The following is a 19642-nucleotide window of genomic DNA, read 5'->3' as shown; positions in this document are numbered from 1 at the left end:
CTTTTAAATTTGTTTTAAATAAGATAAAACTGCTAAAGGCAGAATTTATGTCATCATTTTTATTATGCTCTCGAAAAATGCGTCTGAATGGCACAGGAGTGATTTGCTTCTTTAGAACAGTTTTAGAAACATGTTTAGCAACTACTCCCTGATCTCTTTACTAAAAAAAGAGAGTATGTTATAAGGCTCAAGATGGCCTCAGTAACATAGAGTGGAACGGTATCCGAGTGATCTCACGATTACCTGAAGAATCTATGTTCATACAACTGTAACATGAATATTATTACGCTGGAAAACGCACACCTTTATGTGTACTCATGTCAATCAAATAAAACCTTCATGGGTTTCTCCCGAGTGTGCGTCTTTTTCTTATCTGTTTCATGTGCAACAAGAATGGTCTGCATAATACAAACCTAATGTCAGTAAAGCAAGTAGGGTATGCCTCAGAGCAAAACATTTATATATTTAACAGTCCACGGCACACATATTCACTCGTTTATAGACGAATCTTTATTATCAGTAACTGATCGAGCCATCGTCGAGGTTTTTTCACACCTTTGTTTTTAAGTCGCGTGAAGTCAAAATGCTATTTCATAATAACTGCTAAAAACTGTTGTCAATATAAATTTTATCATATTTTACACCAAGCAAGGATCTCATAAAAAAAAATTTTCTGATCGTGTTTATGATGAAGATAAAAAATGTATCCGATTATAAGGGACGTGGCGTGAGGATTAAAGCCACAGACTTCTAAGTTTGTGACTAAAGCGTTTGTAATTTTCAATCATTTCAATACAAGACGTACATGACCAAACCACACCAGCTTCTGCAGAGGCTACTGGGGACCCACCAAGCAGGTGACTATGCTGCTGACGAAGTCGTTCGTCTTCTGTAAGGGATCCGAAAGAGTCTCCTGGAGCATTTCGTTTTAAACGCATGAATCCGCAAGCTCCACGTCTCGCAGATTATATAGGCACAACGAAAGACTTGTAAAGCATAAAAATATGGCTGCCCCTCCTCCAGCTGTGCTCCGTTCATTCACATCCCCGCTTTGTTAGATCTGTTCACAGTGCTGATCCGTACAGGCTCGGACTGGCACTGAGTTTTGTCAGTGAGAGTCTGACCGGTCTGTGCAGTGTAGGTGTCCCGGTTTGAACCCGTTTACTCTCGACGAGTGCCAAATTAAAGGTACGTAGCGCTTTACCCATCAGGATTGAACTAGTTCAACATATGGCAAAAACAATGACATCGAATTTCTCTTTCAATCATACGTCACTAGGTTTACCCATAGACAACGGTATACAAATTCAGCGGCCTTACCAGTTACCACTGGACTGCAGAACCATCACAAGTCCTTGTCGGCTGCGTTTGTGGACAAAGAAACAGCAGTAGCGTCCCTTGTCGTCTGTAACTCTTTTGCGCTGGTTATCTCCCTTTAATCGTCGCCAAAGCTTAGGTCAGAAAATACGAGATGGACGTGATATCCGATGTAAAACTTGTTCCCTGCATTGAATCTAAATACATCCATCCTATTAGGATGCATTATAAACAGGTAAATGTTATTTTTGTGTCTCTAGAGTTTTACGAGAAACCGTGATACCTATTACTGCCTAACGCTGTAAGATAATATGTGAGAGCTGTTGGTATTTGTCACACCGTGTGTGAAGTATATTTCTAGCGCAGGGAGAATTATACTGCTAGCACTAAAAGCATAAATATTACTTTTGTTATAAAGCATGAGCGCTTGCACCTGTCAAGGGTGCGAATGATTGTACTCGAAGGAAGAGGTCTAGCTGAGTGCAGAAGACAAAAATAGGAACATTCCAAATATCCTTTAATTTTTTTTTTTATTAAGCAGTATTTAATGTTATCTTGTGTTACATGCAGAACAATGAACAGAAAGCATGGGACCTCATCAAAGAGTATGATGAGTAAGTTTACTCATTTCTGTAGCATAATAATAATTGTTAGGACAGTCAAACGCCTCTTTCCAAAATATTGTTTATTCAACATGAAATGTTGACATGAATCATGAAATAAGGGGCATAAAAAGCTCAGTTCTGGAAATTACAGTTGTGTTTATTTGTGTATTTTGCAGCTTTTTCATATTTGTTAGAACAGTTTCTTAGTATTTGTTTGTCTTTAGCAAACATGTATTCTGTTCACAAAGAACAACATGGACTATAGATTTCCACACAGATGTCAGCAATATAGCTTTATTTTTTTGATTTGTTTTATCTTTAGTTTAGTTTGCATTATTATTTTCTGAGTTTTTATTCTGTTCACAAAGAACAACATGGACTATAGATTTCCACACAGATGTCAGCAATATAGCTTTATTTTTTTGATTTGTTTTATCTTTAGTTTAGTTTGCATTATTATTTTCTGAGTTTTATCAATATTTTTATTGGACATGTTAAATGAGCACTAAGCGAAGTAAAAGTACAACCTCCACTGTTTCATATTGCTTTGTACATGCATTTGCTGATCTGATTTTTTAAATTTTAAACTGTTATTATTGTTACATTTGCTTCTTTTTATAGAATATTTTGTCTGAGCTACATAAAAATATTTTATGAACAAATATATGGAAGCAAAAACATCCAACTAAATCTTATGCAAAAATTAAATCCTCTCACAGCTTATCTTAAGAATGAAAGAGTATTTATTATGAATCATGAAAGAGTATTTATTACTAAGTAATAAGTATTCATAATACTTTTTATTGTAGACTGGTATGCAAAAGACATGGGATGCAATGCGTGTACATGATAGGTAGGTTTCAATGTAAAAAATAATCTTAAAAATTATAATGCTTTTAATTGATCCTTATTTTTCACATAATATGTGTGTATGTGTATTCAGATAAACATGCATATGTATAAAAGTGTTTGTTTAAATTTATGACTTAAAACTTAATTATTGAAGTGTAATACATTTTCTAAGTACATGTACATGGATGCCTATTTTTATAGATGCATGCCTACTTACATCTATAAAGTGAAAATGTACGGTGGTCTTAAAAATTTTTTTTATTTTTACAGTATTGCCATCCTTGTTTTCAACAGTACAAGACAAGTATTTGTATTTGTTAAGCAGTTCAGACCAGGTACAATGAGAACCAAATATCGCCATAATTATGTGTTCATGCATGTGTATTTGAGTGAGAGAGTACAATGAGAAAGATCTAACAAGCATATGAGTGAGGAACAGAAATATCACCTGACTTTACTAATTTATAAAATAAGAGCAAATTAATTTTTCTTTTTTAACCAGTCTTTGCATCGAAACATTTATTTACTGCATAGAAAAGATCCTGGTTTTTTTCCATATTACTTACAACTAAGGCTATAATCCAATAGTTACATTGTGAATATAGTCACTAGCTTGAGCTAGTCTGTCAGAAGGTATGAACTTGAAGAAGATTTCGTTTTAGTTAATAAATATGCTTCCTGTAGAATAAAAGTATTAATATTTAAAAATTAATAATATACACTCACTTCTTTTTACAGCTGTGTACTTGAACAACTGTGTGAGTAGCAAGGATGACAGTGAAGCAGAAACAGTGGATACAGAAAAGTATCCTGGTGAGCTGGGGTTGACGATAGAGCTCTGTGCAGGAATCATGGATAAAAATCATAGCCCTCAAGAGATGGCCCAAATGGAGCTGCTTGAGGAGTGTGGTTACAAGGTCCCAATAGACTCCATTAAGAAGATCACTTCTTTTAGGTACACTGGCTTTCTTTACTTCATTGCCTTTTAAATTGCAAATGCGTGGAACAAATTTTTATCTTTTTTTTTTTCCTTACAAACATTTTAGATAAAATAATATTTTTGAAGTTATAATTTGTGATTATCTTATTTTAGGGCAGGAGTTGGGACTACAGGATCAAAGCAGATACTGTATTATGCAGATGTGACAGATGACATGCGTGTTGGAACTGGAGGTGGGCTGGCTGAAGAAGGAGAGCTTATTGAAGTGGTGGAAATGGACATTGAGCAAGGGAGAAAACTCATTTATGATGAAACTGTTAATCGCCCCTGTGGGTTGTTGTTTGGGTTACAATGGTTTTTTGATGTCATATGGAAACAGTAAAGCTCCATATGAATCAATATTTGTAATGTTATGTCAATTGCAGGTTTTGTTGTCACTTCAAAATAAAATAAGTGAAAATATTCACTGACAATATTCTTAGGCACTTGCCTTTAGGTTTTGACTGGTCCCTCATTTCTTTGTTTTTTCGTATTGTTTTGATGTCAATAGCTTTGATTATTGTGATTTGATTAGTATAAAGCCTTTTTCTTAACTTTTGCAAAAGGGACCAAAACCTACAAAGGGACAGAAGTAAGCCAAAGCAAGTGTGCAAGTAAAGAATTACCTCCCTTAGGATTACGTACCTTTCCTCTTGCCTCCAGTTTTCTGTGCTGGACTTTGTTTAACTAACCATTCTATTCTTCTACTTTAAAATTGTCATAACGGCCAGTATTTCAATCAATTTCATAATTAAGGTAATGGAATATCCTATTAAGCCTACTTCCTAACATAAGGATTTATATAATTATGTATAGTAATTTGATCTTGCAAATAATAAAGATGTCGAATTTTTAAAAGTATATTGTAAAAAGTTATTTTAAAGAGAAATTTACTGGTTTTTTTCGAGCATTGCGTTTGAAGTAAGAATAAAGAACCAGGTCTTGTATATTGATCCATCTACTTGGAATGACTCGTGTTTTACACATGATAAACATGTATGCAATACAACTTGATTTATCCACAAGTGCAATTTCAGATAGTACTCGTACTAGCAAAATGTTTTTGTTTATTCCTTGTTACTCCTCAAGACATATACGGCCTCAGGTCACCTTAGCTAGTACAAGATGACGACCCGTAGAGTTGATCAAGTAAATGGCACGCGGTGACGATCGGTCCTGCAGACAGGCATCGAGTACCTACAGCCAGACCGCAAGAGTGAAAACATATGATCAGAAATAGGATGCAGGATGTCTTCAAAAAAAAAAATGTTGATTTTACATCAGTGTGTGTATATATATATAGTGATGCATCGGCACTCCAACTGTTCTCGAACAGTCCGCGACCGATATTTTTGACAATTTTGTTTCGGTGCTCGACCACTTCACGGCCATCGTTCTAAATTCTAAAACCTGCATGTGACGCCACACTTACCCGTGACACTTAAGGGGGAAACAAAGGGAAAAGCGTCGATTTCAAGCAGAAAAGACCTTGCCCAGGTCTGGTGTAAAGAAATAAATTTAATAAATATACAAGAGATGTGAAACACATACACACGACAATCTGGCTCATCGGTGGTATCCGTACTTCCAAATGCTTCTATCAGCTAAATAAACAATTTCTCAAAAACGCATGGATCGATAAAATAAATGGAGACAAACGCACAGGTAAACTCGTGCACGCACACACGCACACACACTGACGCTCACAGAGTCCATCATATATTGATAGGTAGTATATCACGTGATTAGATCACTTTGTCTGCACGTCCTACTCGATGCACGGGATGACAACCCACATCATTTCTACGCACAGATTTTTTTTTTTTTTTTTGGTCCAGCGGGGCGCGTGCGATCATTCATGCAAATAGTTGTAACTGGAAGACGAAGGGTACCATTGTGTCCACTGTGCTTAATGAAAATGAGCGCTGATGCTAAAATGTAAAATATTAAAAGTAGAAGAGTACAAGGGTACGGGATTTCATAGCCAAGAGGCCACAGCTAAAGGTGCAGTGAAAGTGGTTCATCGTGTCTAAGGCAATAGCCAAGAGGATTAACACTCTTCTTTGTCCCATTTATTTTTTTTTTTACTTCTCTGATAAACGAAGTCCCCTATTGTTGCAAAAGCAGGAGTTGATCCATTCAGTGATTGAACCAGCGACCTTGTAATCCACAGCGGTTAAGCTATTAAAGAAAACTATTAGCAGACGACAAAGCAGTCAGGTCACACAAGCTGAAACCTTTAACAGTAATGTATAATTTTACATCCACTCCTTTGTAAATGAAATATTCAGCCTGCTAAGGAATGCAAACGTTATAGAAATTTGCAGTACATCTCCAAAAGAAATAAGGCAAACATTTAGGACTGGCAAAATGAAACAAGCTCAAGAGTTCGTCTGCGCTGTTTTAAGGCTACACCTGCAAATTGATTGGGAAAGGAGACAGGACATAAAGCAGACAGCTACAGTTTCTCCCTCCTTGTTGCATAAGCTCACCTGTTTCCACTCATACCGCTGGACTTTCATGACTATCAACTTTCGTTTTGCTAGAAAAGGTTCCTGTAGATGGAATTTAGATATAACTAGTATATACAAGAGGTTTGTGAACTCTACATTTGTTGTCCTCCATTTACTTAAGAGGTGGTCAAGGCTAGTGTATCCCTACTTATCAGCCTACAGCATATGCAAGTATACATCATGCACACATACATACTACTCATACATACATATGAACATCGCTAGTAACAAGACCACGTCAAGGATCAATCGCTAATATAATAATCAAGTTAATTTTTAAGAGTGCTTATAGTTATGTCTAAAAAATGTCACAGGGAAAGATGAATGTGACATTTTTATTTCCTTCGTTCATTCATTCTCTCTTCTTCTCTGCTATTGCTCAATGACAACTCCTTGAAGGCCCCTTAAGTAATTTTCTTGAATTGCTTTTATTAATTACCATTTTGCAAAATAAAAAAAATCATTTATATTGCAATTGATAGTTTCTTTAATGAACACCAGTCCAACACATTCACTGCAAAATATCTCAAAAAGAAAACCTGCAAATTCATGCTCTAAGAACTAGAACTAGGAATGTCACATGTTTATCATAAAAGTCAAACAAACAAAATGTATCTGCTGAAAATTGTTTCATTCTTTGAACACTGCAAAAATAAATTTCGCAATTAATTCAGAATACGAAATTCTTACAAGCAGATGTAAATTATTCAGTCATTTGGAGTAATTTATCCTCCAGTAGGAACAGGATCTGCATATGCATATCAAGGGATACTCATTAAAAAAACCAGATTGCAATTATTACGCCATAAATTCCAATGAGCAAACACAATCAGGAAGCTAAAAAGCCTTATATCCAAACATTTTGCCTTTATTAGGTCTATGTCAATTGCAGTCCTCTGCAAACATTAAAACTTTAAAAAAAATCAGTAAAACAGTGTCCATGCAATAAATGTAAATCACTCTTTCTAAACCCCCCTTTATTAGATACTTTAAATAAAAAGTAATACTTTCTGTTTAACAAATGCTATAGGGAGAACTTCATTTTGCAGCAAAACAAATAATTTGAAAAAGAAATAAAGACAAAACAATACACAAGAAAATAAATACAAGGAAAAGTCAATAATAGGAAAACCAAGATGAGTGCCTCAATGTCTACAACATAAATTATTATTTGCCCCATTCAACTCTCTGACTTCCTTTCCATCAATTACTATTTTCTTCTCCCCCCAACACACAACCCCAGCTCCCATCCCTTAATTTTAGCACATTAGCTGTGATTAAATAATACAAAAATGTTGAATATACCAGTATATGTCAATATGATAACATACTTTAAACAGCTGCAAATTTTAATCATTGATAAATTTCTTACAGCCAGGTGATACCTGTATCTGATGGAGGACAAGTCCCTTAAAGCAGCTTTACACACACTGCAAAGGTAAGTTTTAGCATCTCTCATCTTTGTAGCTTATTATATGCATTTTCAAATACTCTGCTCTCAAATAGTCTCTTGAAGTGAACTGAGGAGGTTTAGAATCACAGTGAATCACAATGTCATATTTTAAGCCAAAGAAATGACCTGAAACAGCTTTACACAAACTGCACTGGTGAGGTGTAACACAGCAACAAATGAGCATGTGTTGTTTGAAATTGAATGACCTAATCCCAGCATTACAAATATGGCACTAGGAAGGTTCAACACCTCTAGGGATCAGCCTTCCTGTTTTCAAAATAGATCATCTAAAATCAGCTTTCCACAGTTTGCAAGGATGATGACTTGATAAGAACTTCAAAGCAGCTTTACCTAGCATGCACGGGTAACAGCAAAGACCATCATAGGTCATCATCTGTGTTTTTAAAGTAGATGAACACCTAAAAGCAACTTTACACACAATGCACTTGACACATCACTGTAGATTAGCATGTGCATTTTCTAAGCAGGTGAGGACTTGAAAGCAGCTTTAGACACATAAGACTAGTGAGGTTTAGAATCACCGTGACTCACCTTGTGTCTTTTGAAAGTAGATAGCTGTCTAAAAGAAGCTTTACATACACTGGACGTGCAAGATTCAAAATAATTACGAATTAGATTGTGTCTTTTCAAACCAATTAAAGAAGTTAAAACCAGATTAACACACACTTCAACGGTAAGATTTGTTATTTCTATGGACCTGCATATGCTGTTTCAAATGAAATAAACTTTTGAAGGCAATGTTACACACACTGCACTTGTGAGGCTTATCACTGTGATCCTGTCCTGCTGTTTCCAAGCATTTAATTTTTTGAAGGCAGATTTACATTTGTTGCACTGGTAAGGCTTCTTGTTACTGTGGATTTGCCTATGTTGTTTCAAATAAGATAATGTTTCAAATACAGCTTTACAAACCCTGCACTGGTGAGACTTCTCATCCCTATGAACAAGGATATGTTGTTTCAAATTGGATAATCTTTTAAATGCAGCTTAACAAACCCTGCTCTGGTAAGGCTTCTCAACTTTGTGAACACGTGTATGTCGTTTCAAATGGGATAATCTTTTAAATGAAGCTTTACATAGACTGCACTGGTGAGGCTTCTCATCCCTGTGAACCTGCGCATGTCGTTTCAAATGGGATAATCCTTTAAATGCGGCTTTACATACACTGCACTTGTGAGGCTTCTCATCCCTGTGAACCTGCGCATGTCGTTTCAATTGGGATAATCTTTTAAATGCAGCTTTACATACACTGCACTGGTGAGGCCTCTCATCCCTGTGAACCGTCATGTGCTCTTTTAAAGCATCTGATCTTTTAAATGTAGCTTTACACACATTGCACTGGTGAGGCCTCTCATCCCTGTGAACCTGCGCATGTCGTTTCAAATGGGATAATCCTTTAAATGCAGCTTTACATACACTGCACTTGTGAGGCTTTTCATCTCTGTGAACCTGCGTATGTACTTTCAATGGGATAATCTTTTAAATGCAGCTTTACATACACTGCACTGGTGAGGCCTCTCATCCCTGTGAACCTGTGTATGTCGTTTCAAATGGGATAATCTTTTAAATGCAGCTTTACATACACTGCACTGGTGAGGCCTCTCATCCCTGTGAACCTGTGTATGTACTTTCAAATGGGATAATCTTTTAAATGCAGCTTTACATACACTGCACTGGTGAGGCCTCTCATCCCTGTGACCCGCCATGTGCTTTTTTAAAACATATGATCTTTTAAATGCAGCTTTACATACACTGCACTGGTGAGGCTTTTCATCCATGTGAACCTGCGTATGTACTTTCAAATAGGATAATCTTTTAAATGCAGCTTTACATACACTGCACTGGTGAAGCTTGTCATCACTGTGAACCGTCATGTGCTCTTTTAAAACATATGATCTTTTAAATGCAGCTTTACATATACTGCACTGGTGAGATCTCTTATCACGGTGAGCCCGCATATGACTTTTTAAATCAGATAATCTTTTGAAGGCAGCTTTACATCCTCTGCACTTGTGAGGTTTACTAGTGTGGTTCGACATGTGTTTTTTGTGCAAGGATGGAAAATGAAATGAAGAAATACACACTTTGCACTTATCAGATTCAATATCACTACTAGGGTGCTGTTTTTCTGACTCAGTACTGAAGCTTGCTTCTGTCACATTTACATTTCTCTCATGCTGAGGACTTTCAGTCACAATATCCATTACCTGTGTATTTTTACATCCAGCAACATCCATATCTTGAAGTTCAGGTGATGATATACATGCTAAAATATCTTTATTTTTCCTGCAATTCCACTCCACCTCCTGTGGTACACTCTGTGCCTTCAAGTGCTCCATTATTGTGGACTGAGTGTGTGATTTTGTCTGCTCTGACTTTACTGCAGAACTATCGCCTTGACCAGAGGGAGCTTCATGCTTGATCTCAGAAGTGACAGGTCTTTTTGCATACTGTGTCTTCACTTCATAAGTATCGCTTTGGCAGTTCCAATAAAATTCATTATCGGTATCAAGTTGAGAAATTACATTCTGGCCAGGCCATGATCTGTCCGTCTTTACTATAGGATTATGCTCAGTCATATGTGGCCATTCTACCTTCACAATGTCTTTCTGTTCAATTTTAATGAAGGAAGTGGAATCTTGAGAATTCATCTCCACTTTCGGAACATTCTCACACCTCCAGTTTGTCTGTGCAGCTGGATCAATTTTTATATAATGGAGTTCTTGGCCAAAGATACTGTCATGCTGCATGCAATCATTCTGTAAACATTTTGTCTCATTATAATCAGAGCAAAATGAACTTTCTGCTTTAGGTATTACATTATCACTTAGGTCTTCTTGTGCCTCACCCATATATTTCGTTTCAGTCTTTATGAGTGTACATGGGACCTCCATCTCGCTCTTCATGGCAAACATATCTTTGTGCTCTCCAAAAATTACTGATTGTATTTATTGTCTTTTGGGTAAAAGTACTTTTACGCTTACTGTTGACTAACTTTCCATGAAGCTCAAGATCTCAGCTTCATCAACTCTATTCTTTCTAGTGACAATAGAAGACCTCCTGAGCCTGTTGTAATCTTATCAGACCTGAAACATGACAATTGTAATCATTCAGTTGTCATGGAAATTATAAGCAAACATTTAAAAGCAAGGGAGATTTCAGCCGCTCTCTCTATTAGAATGAAAGAGAAAAGCTTTTACTGCTGCGGCTTTCTTTAAAGACGTAGGTTCTTACTCAGTAGGAAATTCTGTAAAATTACTGAATTTTACGCTTTTTTTTTTAAATCTAAGAGTATGTGGTACTGGCTATATTGAATAAAACCGTCGCCATCTTTAGTGGGTCGGACAAACTGCTTAAAATCAAGTCATTTAAGGTCTCAGAACAGAAAATAGGAAGTAAAATAAATAAATCATGTCTGTCCGTGCTCAGAATTAAAGGAATGAGGCATACCGTGTAGGTGGAACTTGTGGCCGTAGAAGTGTACGTAGTCACACCATGAAACAATGACTCTAGAGTCTAGATTCTAGAAGTTTGAAATCAGTTTTGATCACTAAGAACAACAACTCCGTATTGTCTTTTTACGAGAGTTACCGCCCATGTGTTGAAATTTGTATAGAGAGCCGCCACGATGCGGATCACGTGGTACACAATTTAATGGCCGTTGCTCAGGTGGAGGACAAAAAAGTCTCCACGCCATTGTCCGAAGTATTAGAAATAGAACTCTATTTTCCCGACAGTTTGGACAAGAAAATAACTTCGCCTGCACCACAACAATCAGTGTCGTATACGAAGCCAAAATTAAATGCGATCGACATTGCTGGCCTATACGAACTGCCGAAGCACAAATCAAATCAAAATCAAATCAAAACAGACTTTATTGTCTGTCGAGGAGACCCAAGACAGAAATGTTTCTTTTGCTCACAAGGGCAGGCATACATACTCATACAAACATTTAACACACAGTTAGGAGTAAAGATACATTATCATGGCAGTTTGGATCTCCTTAAAATGTCCAATGAAATTTCAATACTTTATATGTCTTGTGTGTATATATATATTTTAATGCGTTGGCATTGCAGACTGCAACGAAATGTGTCTCAACTGCAGTTTCATCATCCTCCTAGTACTTTGTCAGCTGATACTACTATCTGTTCATTCACCTGTAGGCAAACAACTTAACAAATTGTCATCATCTATGTTATCTATTGGCCTGTGACAGAAATCCCTGCATTTTATTAATTATTTAGATTGAGCACCTCTTCTTTATTCGACCATGCGATGTTCTGATATCTTGATATTTGGGTGATGATGATGAAATATATTCATTTTTGTACTCTAGGAATTTCATTTTTCTGTCTGCCTGTAAGTTCCAAGCTTTTTTGTGTTCACTGTATGCTTCTGTGTTAGTCTTTATTATGTGGCAAAGCTTGTTCCCGCACAGCCATTCTTCACCGACCCACCCACCCTGCAAAATAGCATGATAAATGATATTGAAATCTACAGAAGGTTAAACTTAAAGTATTCTATATACATTTATCTACAATATTTTAATGTAAAAGAGTTGTAGAATACTCACAGAATAATACACAATTCAATTTAAAGAATATATACATTTATATAAACATATGCACACTCAATAATTATGCATACAAGCAATATATAGTTAAGGAAATAAAACAGTTCCCTAAAACAGTACACAAACCTCCACCAGCAAAGCATGCCATCCATGTCAAAAAATACAAGAACTATCAATAATTTCTCATTACTTCCTGTTATACACAATAAAGAGGTATATCTGAGCATTGAAATACAGACCCTACCTATAGTCTTGTAACTTACACAAATGAAGCTAGCTTTTTACATTTGCTGTATAATGGCAATTCTCCTGAAAACACTTTCCCTCCGTCCTTTTTTTTTCCCACTCATTTTCACCCGAATTTATACACAATTTATTAAGAATAATAATAATTGACATATTTAACATTTATTAATCAGTTTAATGTAGAGGGCCGGTAGACCAGCGCTTGCTAGGTTTTGGCAGGAAGTGCTGATGCATGCGAGAAAAGAAAAGTTACGATTGTGAAAGATGCATACCCTCTACCACGCATCCAGGAGTCCTTTGACGCGCTGGTGGGGGCCCAGTACTTTTCAACACTTGATCTTGCCAGCGGCTACCACCAGTCTGTCCTAATCCATCTCGTGTCTTCCTCCTCTCCCCTACCTCTACCTACATACTCCACTGTGAAGCAAGAAAGTGATATACTGTACCGGTGTCTGAATTTTACTTTCAATAATGTGGCTAAATCTGCGATATATGTGAAACTGAAACATAGGCTGATGTAGCAGAAGAAGTAGAAGTGGTAACAAAAAGATTTGTTTTAAATTTTTAGAGATGATTAAATTTTATTTCTCAGTTAAACGTATTTGAAGCAAACCCATTATGTTTGCATATGCCGTAGTTTCAAATTCTTTGAATAATAAAGGTGGTTAGCTTTTGGCGGATGACGAAACCTAAATACACTTACATTTTCTTACAGGGAAAAAAGTTCTCGACACTCGACCAGCCTTCCAGAACGGATTGAGTTCGAGTGCCGAGGTACCATGGTGGTCTAAATTTAGTTGACTGTATATTTGAGAGAGAAAGAGCATAACAACACCATTCTCTTTGTTTACAAAACAGTGATACATTTAATGAAACCATTACAAAGCTAACATAACCACGAGCGAAATGGAAAAAAAAACCTGATGCATTTAAACATGGTAATTAGACGATTGACTGCTGACAGATCATACAGCTTACATCCATTGACAACTGTTAACAACCGCGATGGCTTAAACATCCTTCCGCACATAAACATGGCCTGACAACACAGGACATGGGACTAATGAACATTAAAGTATGAATAATACAAAGAGGGGAAGGGGAATTCTCTGTCGCGGGCTTGCCAAGTGTTTTACGGATGCTGGCTGCAGTCGATGCACAAGAAGCAGCAGCCGCTCGCAAGGTGGTCGATAGGAAAAGTTATTTCAGCTGTTACTTTGATGATTAAACGGCCACAGCGTGTCACCCATCCACACCACGTTCACGACAACAGAAACTGCTCCAAACGTCACCTGCTTTTTTTAAATTATTTTTAAGAAACAGCTGTTGCGTGTGCCAGAGCTTGACAATGGACGATGGCTCGAGCAATCAACATTAGTTGGATCCTTCTCCCAACTTAATATTTCATCGTAATAAGATCATTATTTCGAAGAATATTAATTAACTAACGGAATTATCATTGCAGATCCTAAAGATATGTCAAGACATTTGTCGTGAACACCGCTGTTTGTTTTGTGTTTTTTTTTTTTTTTTGGTTTTGTTTTGTTTTGTTTTTTTTTTGTTTTGTTTTTTTGGGGTTTTTTTTTTGTTTTTTTAAAGACAGTTTGGATCGAGCTTCATTAAGCTGTTTTGCAAACAAAAACACTCATTCAAAAACGACAGAGGGACGCCAAAAATGACTACGAACTCTTTCCAGAACAGTTTCACTTCAATATCACATCAATAAAATATCTTGTAAGTTTTAGTTTCTGTCTACAGACACGCAAACATGTCATAATTTAATAATAAACAACGTGTGGTTTGTATAGCGTATAATCACGCCTACGAAGGAGCATGCGTGAGACAAGTAGGAGGGAGACACGCAGGATATGAAGGACGGAAGAAGAAACAACCGTGCAGACAAGTAACACAAGACAAAACATAGAAGACAAAGAAAAATCGGGGAACAGAGGGTAATGATGGAGAGTGTCATAAATCTTCAGAGGAAGACTAGTCTGTAGGCTCCAGTCACAACTATTGACAACTATGTTGACTGGTGTAAGAAACATGTGTATTTTAAAAATTTGTAAAGGATTGATTTTAACTTGATTTTAAGCCTTGTCAAAAACATTACTGCTTTCAGATTTCTCCTTCAATAACACCCCACCGTCCCTTTCTCCCTCTTCCCTCCCTCCTTCAATTTTCTTTCTGATTTATTGAAAATATTTATGTCAGCCTATTTCCATACATTGTTTTGATGATCATTTTTCTCAAAGGATATTTTATCTGAGAGGACAAAATTACGAAAGTATTTATAGTTTTCACTCAAATTAAATTCAACTACCTAAATTGTATTTAATACAAGCAAGAGTTAATATCAACAACTATAGATTACGCCAAAAGTTCGTTTTCTGTGTGTGTGTGTGCGCGCGCGCACCCGCTCGTCTCTCTCTTTCTCTCTATCTCGACTCACTGTCTCTCATGTTCTCTCTGTTTTCGCTAACTGTTGTGTTGCTGTGTTCCGATCCCTGTGTCTAGCGATTAGCTCTCACTGCGTCTTCTCGTTATTCTCTAATAGCAGACCTCTAAGCTCCGTGTCCGCCTCCCTTTCATCGCCAGAACCATTCTTTTCTTCTCACCGTTGTCGTGGCACGTGCACCTGAGCCCTCTCTAATTAACGAGCTAATTTTCGGCGTCCGATGATAATCTCGCTTCTTTCTCGCCTGCCGGATGCGAGAAGTCAAGGGAGCACTTATCAATTATCTTATGACCCCCTCCTTAGTTAGGGCCGGAGATAGAGAGCAAGTAACGGTAATGATAATCTCTCTTAACCAATAGCCACTAGAGGAGGCACACTCATCCATGCCTGTTCCTTACAACAAACAACAACCCAGGGGGAGACGAAAGACACTTGCTGGCACTCACACCGCACACACGCACGCACGCACGCACGCACACATCCTCTCCTCTCGCACATGAACGTCTGAAGCAGACAAAATGCAGGCACGAACGCACACACACACACAAACGCTCATGCTAGTTCAAAACCATCTCAAGTCCACAGAGCCATTTTCACCACCACCGCCTCCCTCACCACCACCACCACCTCCTAACTGTAACCACCGCCTTACCCGTGTCTCAGCTGTTGTTAGATTCAGACAACGGCCTTTCCGCCAGCGAAGATTCCAAGAAAACGGTTTGTGGAAACCTGAGAAACTAATAGACCTGCCGGTGCTCGCGCTACACCCAACCCGGGTTCGCCGCCCAAAAAAAATGTTTGTAAAAATGGCCTACTCGCATCTCGCGTCGGAGAGAGGAAGTCGTGCCGTCGCCCGTCCACCCGCTCACCATGAGCTCGGGTCTGACCCCGGGTGAGGAATCAAAAGCAAGGGAAGTGGATGGCCACCAGCAGCATTAGAGAAACACTCTCGTGCAGTCGCCATTTTCCTTCCAGTCTCTCGATGTCCAGTAAAGTCACTCTTGGTGACGGGGGTTGATTTTCAATGAACTTTGACATCTGCAGTCTATTTATAGATGCGGCTAGGAATTTGTTCTTAGTCCTTTTACTGACCACTTGTTATTTTAACAGCTCAAGTGTTTGATTATTTTTAAAAAGTGGATTTCTCTACATTTGTCAAGACAATTCGAAGATCTTATGACAATCGTTTCGTTAACATGTTGTATTCCAACTGATAGATAACACCTGTGTCATCTTGACGTTTTTTTTCTGTCAGACCTATTTTTTTAACAAAAGTTTACATTTCTCAGGCAGTAACTTTATTTTTGTTTTTGTGGATAGTTGTACATCTTAAATTTATGATCTGTTTGATATTCAAACAAGGTCAAGACATTTTTGCCCTTGTAGCATTGTTGAGAAATACAAATTTGTTCATCGCCTCACTTCTTCTCGGCAAATCCTCATGGACAGGCCGTGTTGTAACCGAAACTCCACACGTTCACACAAACACACTAACGTGATGTTAAAACTTTTTTAAGCTTTCCAGTTAGGGTTGGATTGTAAAGAAATGTCTGGACAGCTAAAAGGAAGTTACCAGAATAATTCCAGATAATTTCCAGAGAACATAGCGGACTGTGGACATATAGTTTTTTCCTTCCTCCTCATTATTTCACATATCTTTTCTTTAATATTGTCAGGCTCGTTAGACTTGTATCAGATTTCTCCAGACGGATCTGCGGAATAAGTTTGTAGATATAAAATAATATGCAAGGGAGATTTGATGTGCCAAAAAAAAAAAAAGAAAGAAAAAGAAAGCGCTTAAGCACAGATGATCGTGAGTTAAAGAGAAACTCCTTTGAATACAATTAACTGATTCGTGATTTTTACAAAACAAACAACAAACATTCACCCAAAGTATAGGTAAAGTGCACAGCGAACCAAAACAGCAGCTATGTGTACTGATGTACTGGTTTTTTTTTTTTCCCCCTCTCTCTCTCCCGTAAAGCCCTTTAATCGAAAGTGACATACGGTTTATAGAGAAACCCTTGAGCTAATGGGTGGAGAAGAAGTTTCTCTCTCTGTTCGTTGTAAAGGACTTTGTCTGAGGTCTCATGTCACGTGACACCTGTGTAATTCACGATGGCTTGTGATACAATGTCGCTTACGAAGACTTACGACCCGATCCCCGGCGGACACGTACCTGCAACAGGCCTTCGACTTCAAAGGTCCGCCCGCCAGGTCCTCCGCGCTTGTCTGAGACTCCGGGGAGCACGCAATACGTTTACCTGGACTGCTAAACACCCAGCGGTGTGTGCCAGCCGTCACCATGGGGCTCAGCGGTCTGTGTCATCGGCCGTCCACTCCCGATGATGGAGGACGATCTGTTGACATTTGACGAGCCAGTGTTTTTCCACCCTTCGACTTTTCTAAAGCTTCTTACACGGCCTGAACAGCCCCGCATTCTTAGCTCTGTTATGATTAGCCAACTGCTCTGAATTAGCTATCCCCGCGCTTTCTGAGTCGGCAATTAATAATTTCTAAAAGTGCGGTGACAAAAATCTAGTCAGATCTTAACCGCGCGGGTGTCGTGAGAGGCCATGGAAGGAGGAACACTGTAGACATGATGAAAAATTTGTCGCCCGGACAATTTCCTTTTCACCGGCAGGTTATTGATAAGCGGCGGGGGTCGAGCTGCAGTCTTTCAGCGCCCACCGAGTCCGTCCACGGTGCCTCAGCCAAGCGATGTAGCTTCATTTGAATCCCGTAATTGAAAACCGGGAACGGGCCCGTGAAGGGGATAAAAATGCTCTCTAAGGGAGCTAACGGAGCGTGGCCGCTCGGATATCGCCAGTTGCTTGACCTTGGTTCCTCTGCACGTTCCCGGGGGTAGGAGGGGGGAGAGGTAAGGGGGAAGGTATGAGAAGAGGGGTTGGAGGGAAAGGGTCGGATAAGGACGGGGGAAGGGTTAGGATGAGATCAAACGAGAGAAAACTAGAGTTAAGAGAACTAAACCTCGTCCTACTCACTGAAAAAAAATACTACTACTAAACTTTATTATGATCATTGGCGTGACCAGTGCTCAGTTTCTTTGGCTGGTTTCGTTTTCAACTCGAAAGAGTAAGTTACCAGACTTGTGAGAGTCTCTTGTGATTGCTTGCCACTTCTATGCGCCGTGAAGTGTCTACTTCTATTTCGGCGATTAAACCAGGGTCTCTCTGGAGTTTGTCCAACCGAGCCCCATATACCCCCACGAACTAAGTTTTCGTGTCCACCCCCTCAGTTACCATTCCTCTCTGTGGGTTTTCCACAGAACTTTTCGGCTTTTAACTTTTTCAGTGCTGAAGACAGACGGTCACGCAATTCGATTCTTTGTTTAGTCCTCCTCTCCTGGCCTGGGCACAGACCGAGCAGATGATGAAGAACACCAGGAGCACCATGGCCGTAAACGGGTGTTAATCCACAAAATCGGGGAGCGTTGTTTAAAACTCACAAAATATCAGTGAGAACTGGGTATGAACACTGTAAAAGTCCGCGAGGACAGTTTGTTAAAAAATAAAAAATAAAAAGATAATTTATGACTGTGAAACTCGCAGATTTACGTATATCAGTTCATGTAGCTCCGTGCTTTACAGAAACCTGACCCGGAAGCTGACCTCACCGCCAGCTGATTAATTCCGGCGCGCGCCCGGCGCGGGTCTTGTGCAAGCGACGTGGACGGCGTCTCGCGTTTGTCCGTCAAATCCTCGCACGTCAGGCGTCAGGAAGCGTGAGCACAAATCAAGATGGCGGCTCGCGCCACTCAGACTCATCCCACCCGACACACGATCTTCGGACTGCTTGCCTTCCCTCTGCCACCCGACACTCTGTCGACCTTCCCGACACCGCGAGAGGCCTGGGTGGCCTGCTGGGAGCAAGCACGCATGTCAACAGTCTCAGTCTGCCTTGCTGCTGCCATCAGGGAGGACCAGGGTCTGGACACTCTCGTCTGGTTGTCCACGGGTACCCCTTGAAATCGTTAGAAATCAACCGTCTATCACGCAAATGGACGCATCCTGGCTAATTAGAAAGTGACCAAACATGAGATGCTAGGATTTCGTCTAGGCTCCACCGTTCTGGAGTCGTTTACCAAGGCAAGGGGTTCCACCAGCAGGTGATAGATACCCCGCCGTGTGTTTGGGGTAGATAAAAACCTAGGTAGGTGTCCTGCAACTTTTGTGGCGTACTAGGATTTTCCCCCCTTAATAAAGACCCTCACCACTGTTGTACAACACTCCAAACACCTTAGACATTGTGAATCGTATTTCACACCCTGGGGTGGTGTAGCCAGGGTGGATGTAGTCTCGTGTAACGCGCCTGTCAGCGGATGTGAGAAGGTCAGACTCAAAGGTCTCGGTCCTTATATTCCAGCTTGTTAGAATCAGGTAAGTGAAGAATGCGCTCCGCGTACGGAAGACAGGGAGTGACAGATGCTGCACGAGCGTACAGAAAAGGCATCAGCTTTGTGATGCTAGTTAATGCAAATGAACTCGCAACGTGAGCTTTCCGGAAGGACTACTCTACCCGCAGTTACAAGGCTCAGTTGCCTCCCATGACGATGCGCTACGTGAAACGACAGCGTGCTGTTACATGATAGTAACGGTTAA

The 19642-nt window shown here is 39.2% G+C and overlaps 1 protein-coding gene across 3 annotated transcripts; it reads left to right on the top strand.

Moving 5' to 3' along the window:
• The first annotated feature begins 1399 nt into the window (after positions 1 to 1399).
• Positions 1400 to 4700, top strand: LOC112562583 (uridine diphosphate glucose pyrophosphatase-like). 3 transcript variants are annotated; one of them, XM_025235901.1, is made up of 6 exons: positions 1406 to 1552; positions 1888 to 1931; positions 2732 to 2775; positions 3045 to 3109; positions 3513 to 3729; positions 3868 to 4700. In XM_025235901.1, the coding sequence occupies exons 3-6, from the start codon at positions 2738 to 2740 to the stop codon at positions 4094 to 4096; spliced, it is 549 nt and encodes a 182-aa protein (XP_025091686.1). In that variant the 5' UTR covers positions 1406 to 1552; positions 1888 to 1931; positions 2732 to 2737; the 3' UTR covers positions 4097 to 4700. The 3 variants fall into 3 exon arrangements, with proteins under 3 accessions (XP_025091685.1, XP_025091686.1, XP_025091684.1); XM_025235900.1 differs by lacking the exon at positions 2732 to 2775 and having other exon boundaries at positions 1400 to 1552; XM_025235899.1 differs by lacking the exon at positions 1888 to 1931 and having other exon boundaries at positions 1407 to 1552.
• Positions 4701 to 19642: the final 14942 nt, after the last annotated feature.

Source organism: Pomacea canaliculata, linkage group LG4 (genome assembly GCF_003073045.1).
Source record: "Pomacea canaliculata isolate SZHN2017 linkage group LG4, ASM307304v1, whole genome shotgun sequence".
Taxonomy (NCBI): domain Eukaryota; kingdom Metazoa; phylum Mollusca; class Gastropoda; order Architaenioglossa; family Ampullariidae; genus Pomacea; species Pomacea canaliculata.
Note: the sequence above shows the minus strand (reverse complement) of the source record. Positions and strands in the feature narration are given on the sequence as shown.

Bases quoted from the DNA above. Each gene is read 5' to 3' on its own strand.
- LOC112562583 (XM_025235900.1), top strand. From the start codon at position 1,472: ATGGACGTGATATCCGATGTAAAACTTGTTCCCTGCATTGAATCTAAA. The intron at 1,553-1,887 runs GTAAATGTTATT...TGTTACATGCAG, and splicing joins TTAGGATGCATTATAAACAG to AACAATGAACAGAAAGCATG. The intron at 1,932-3,044 runs GTAAGTTTACTC...TTATTTTTACAG, and splicing joins CTCATCAAAGAGTATGATGA to TATTGCCATCCTTGTTTTCA.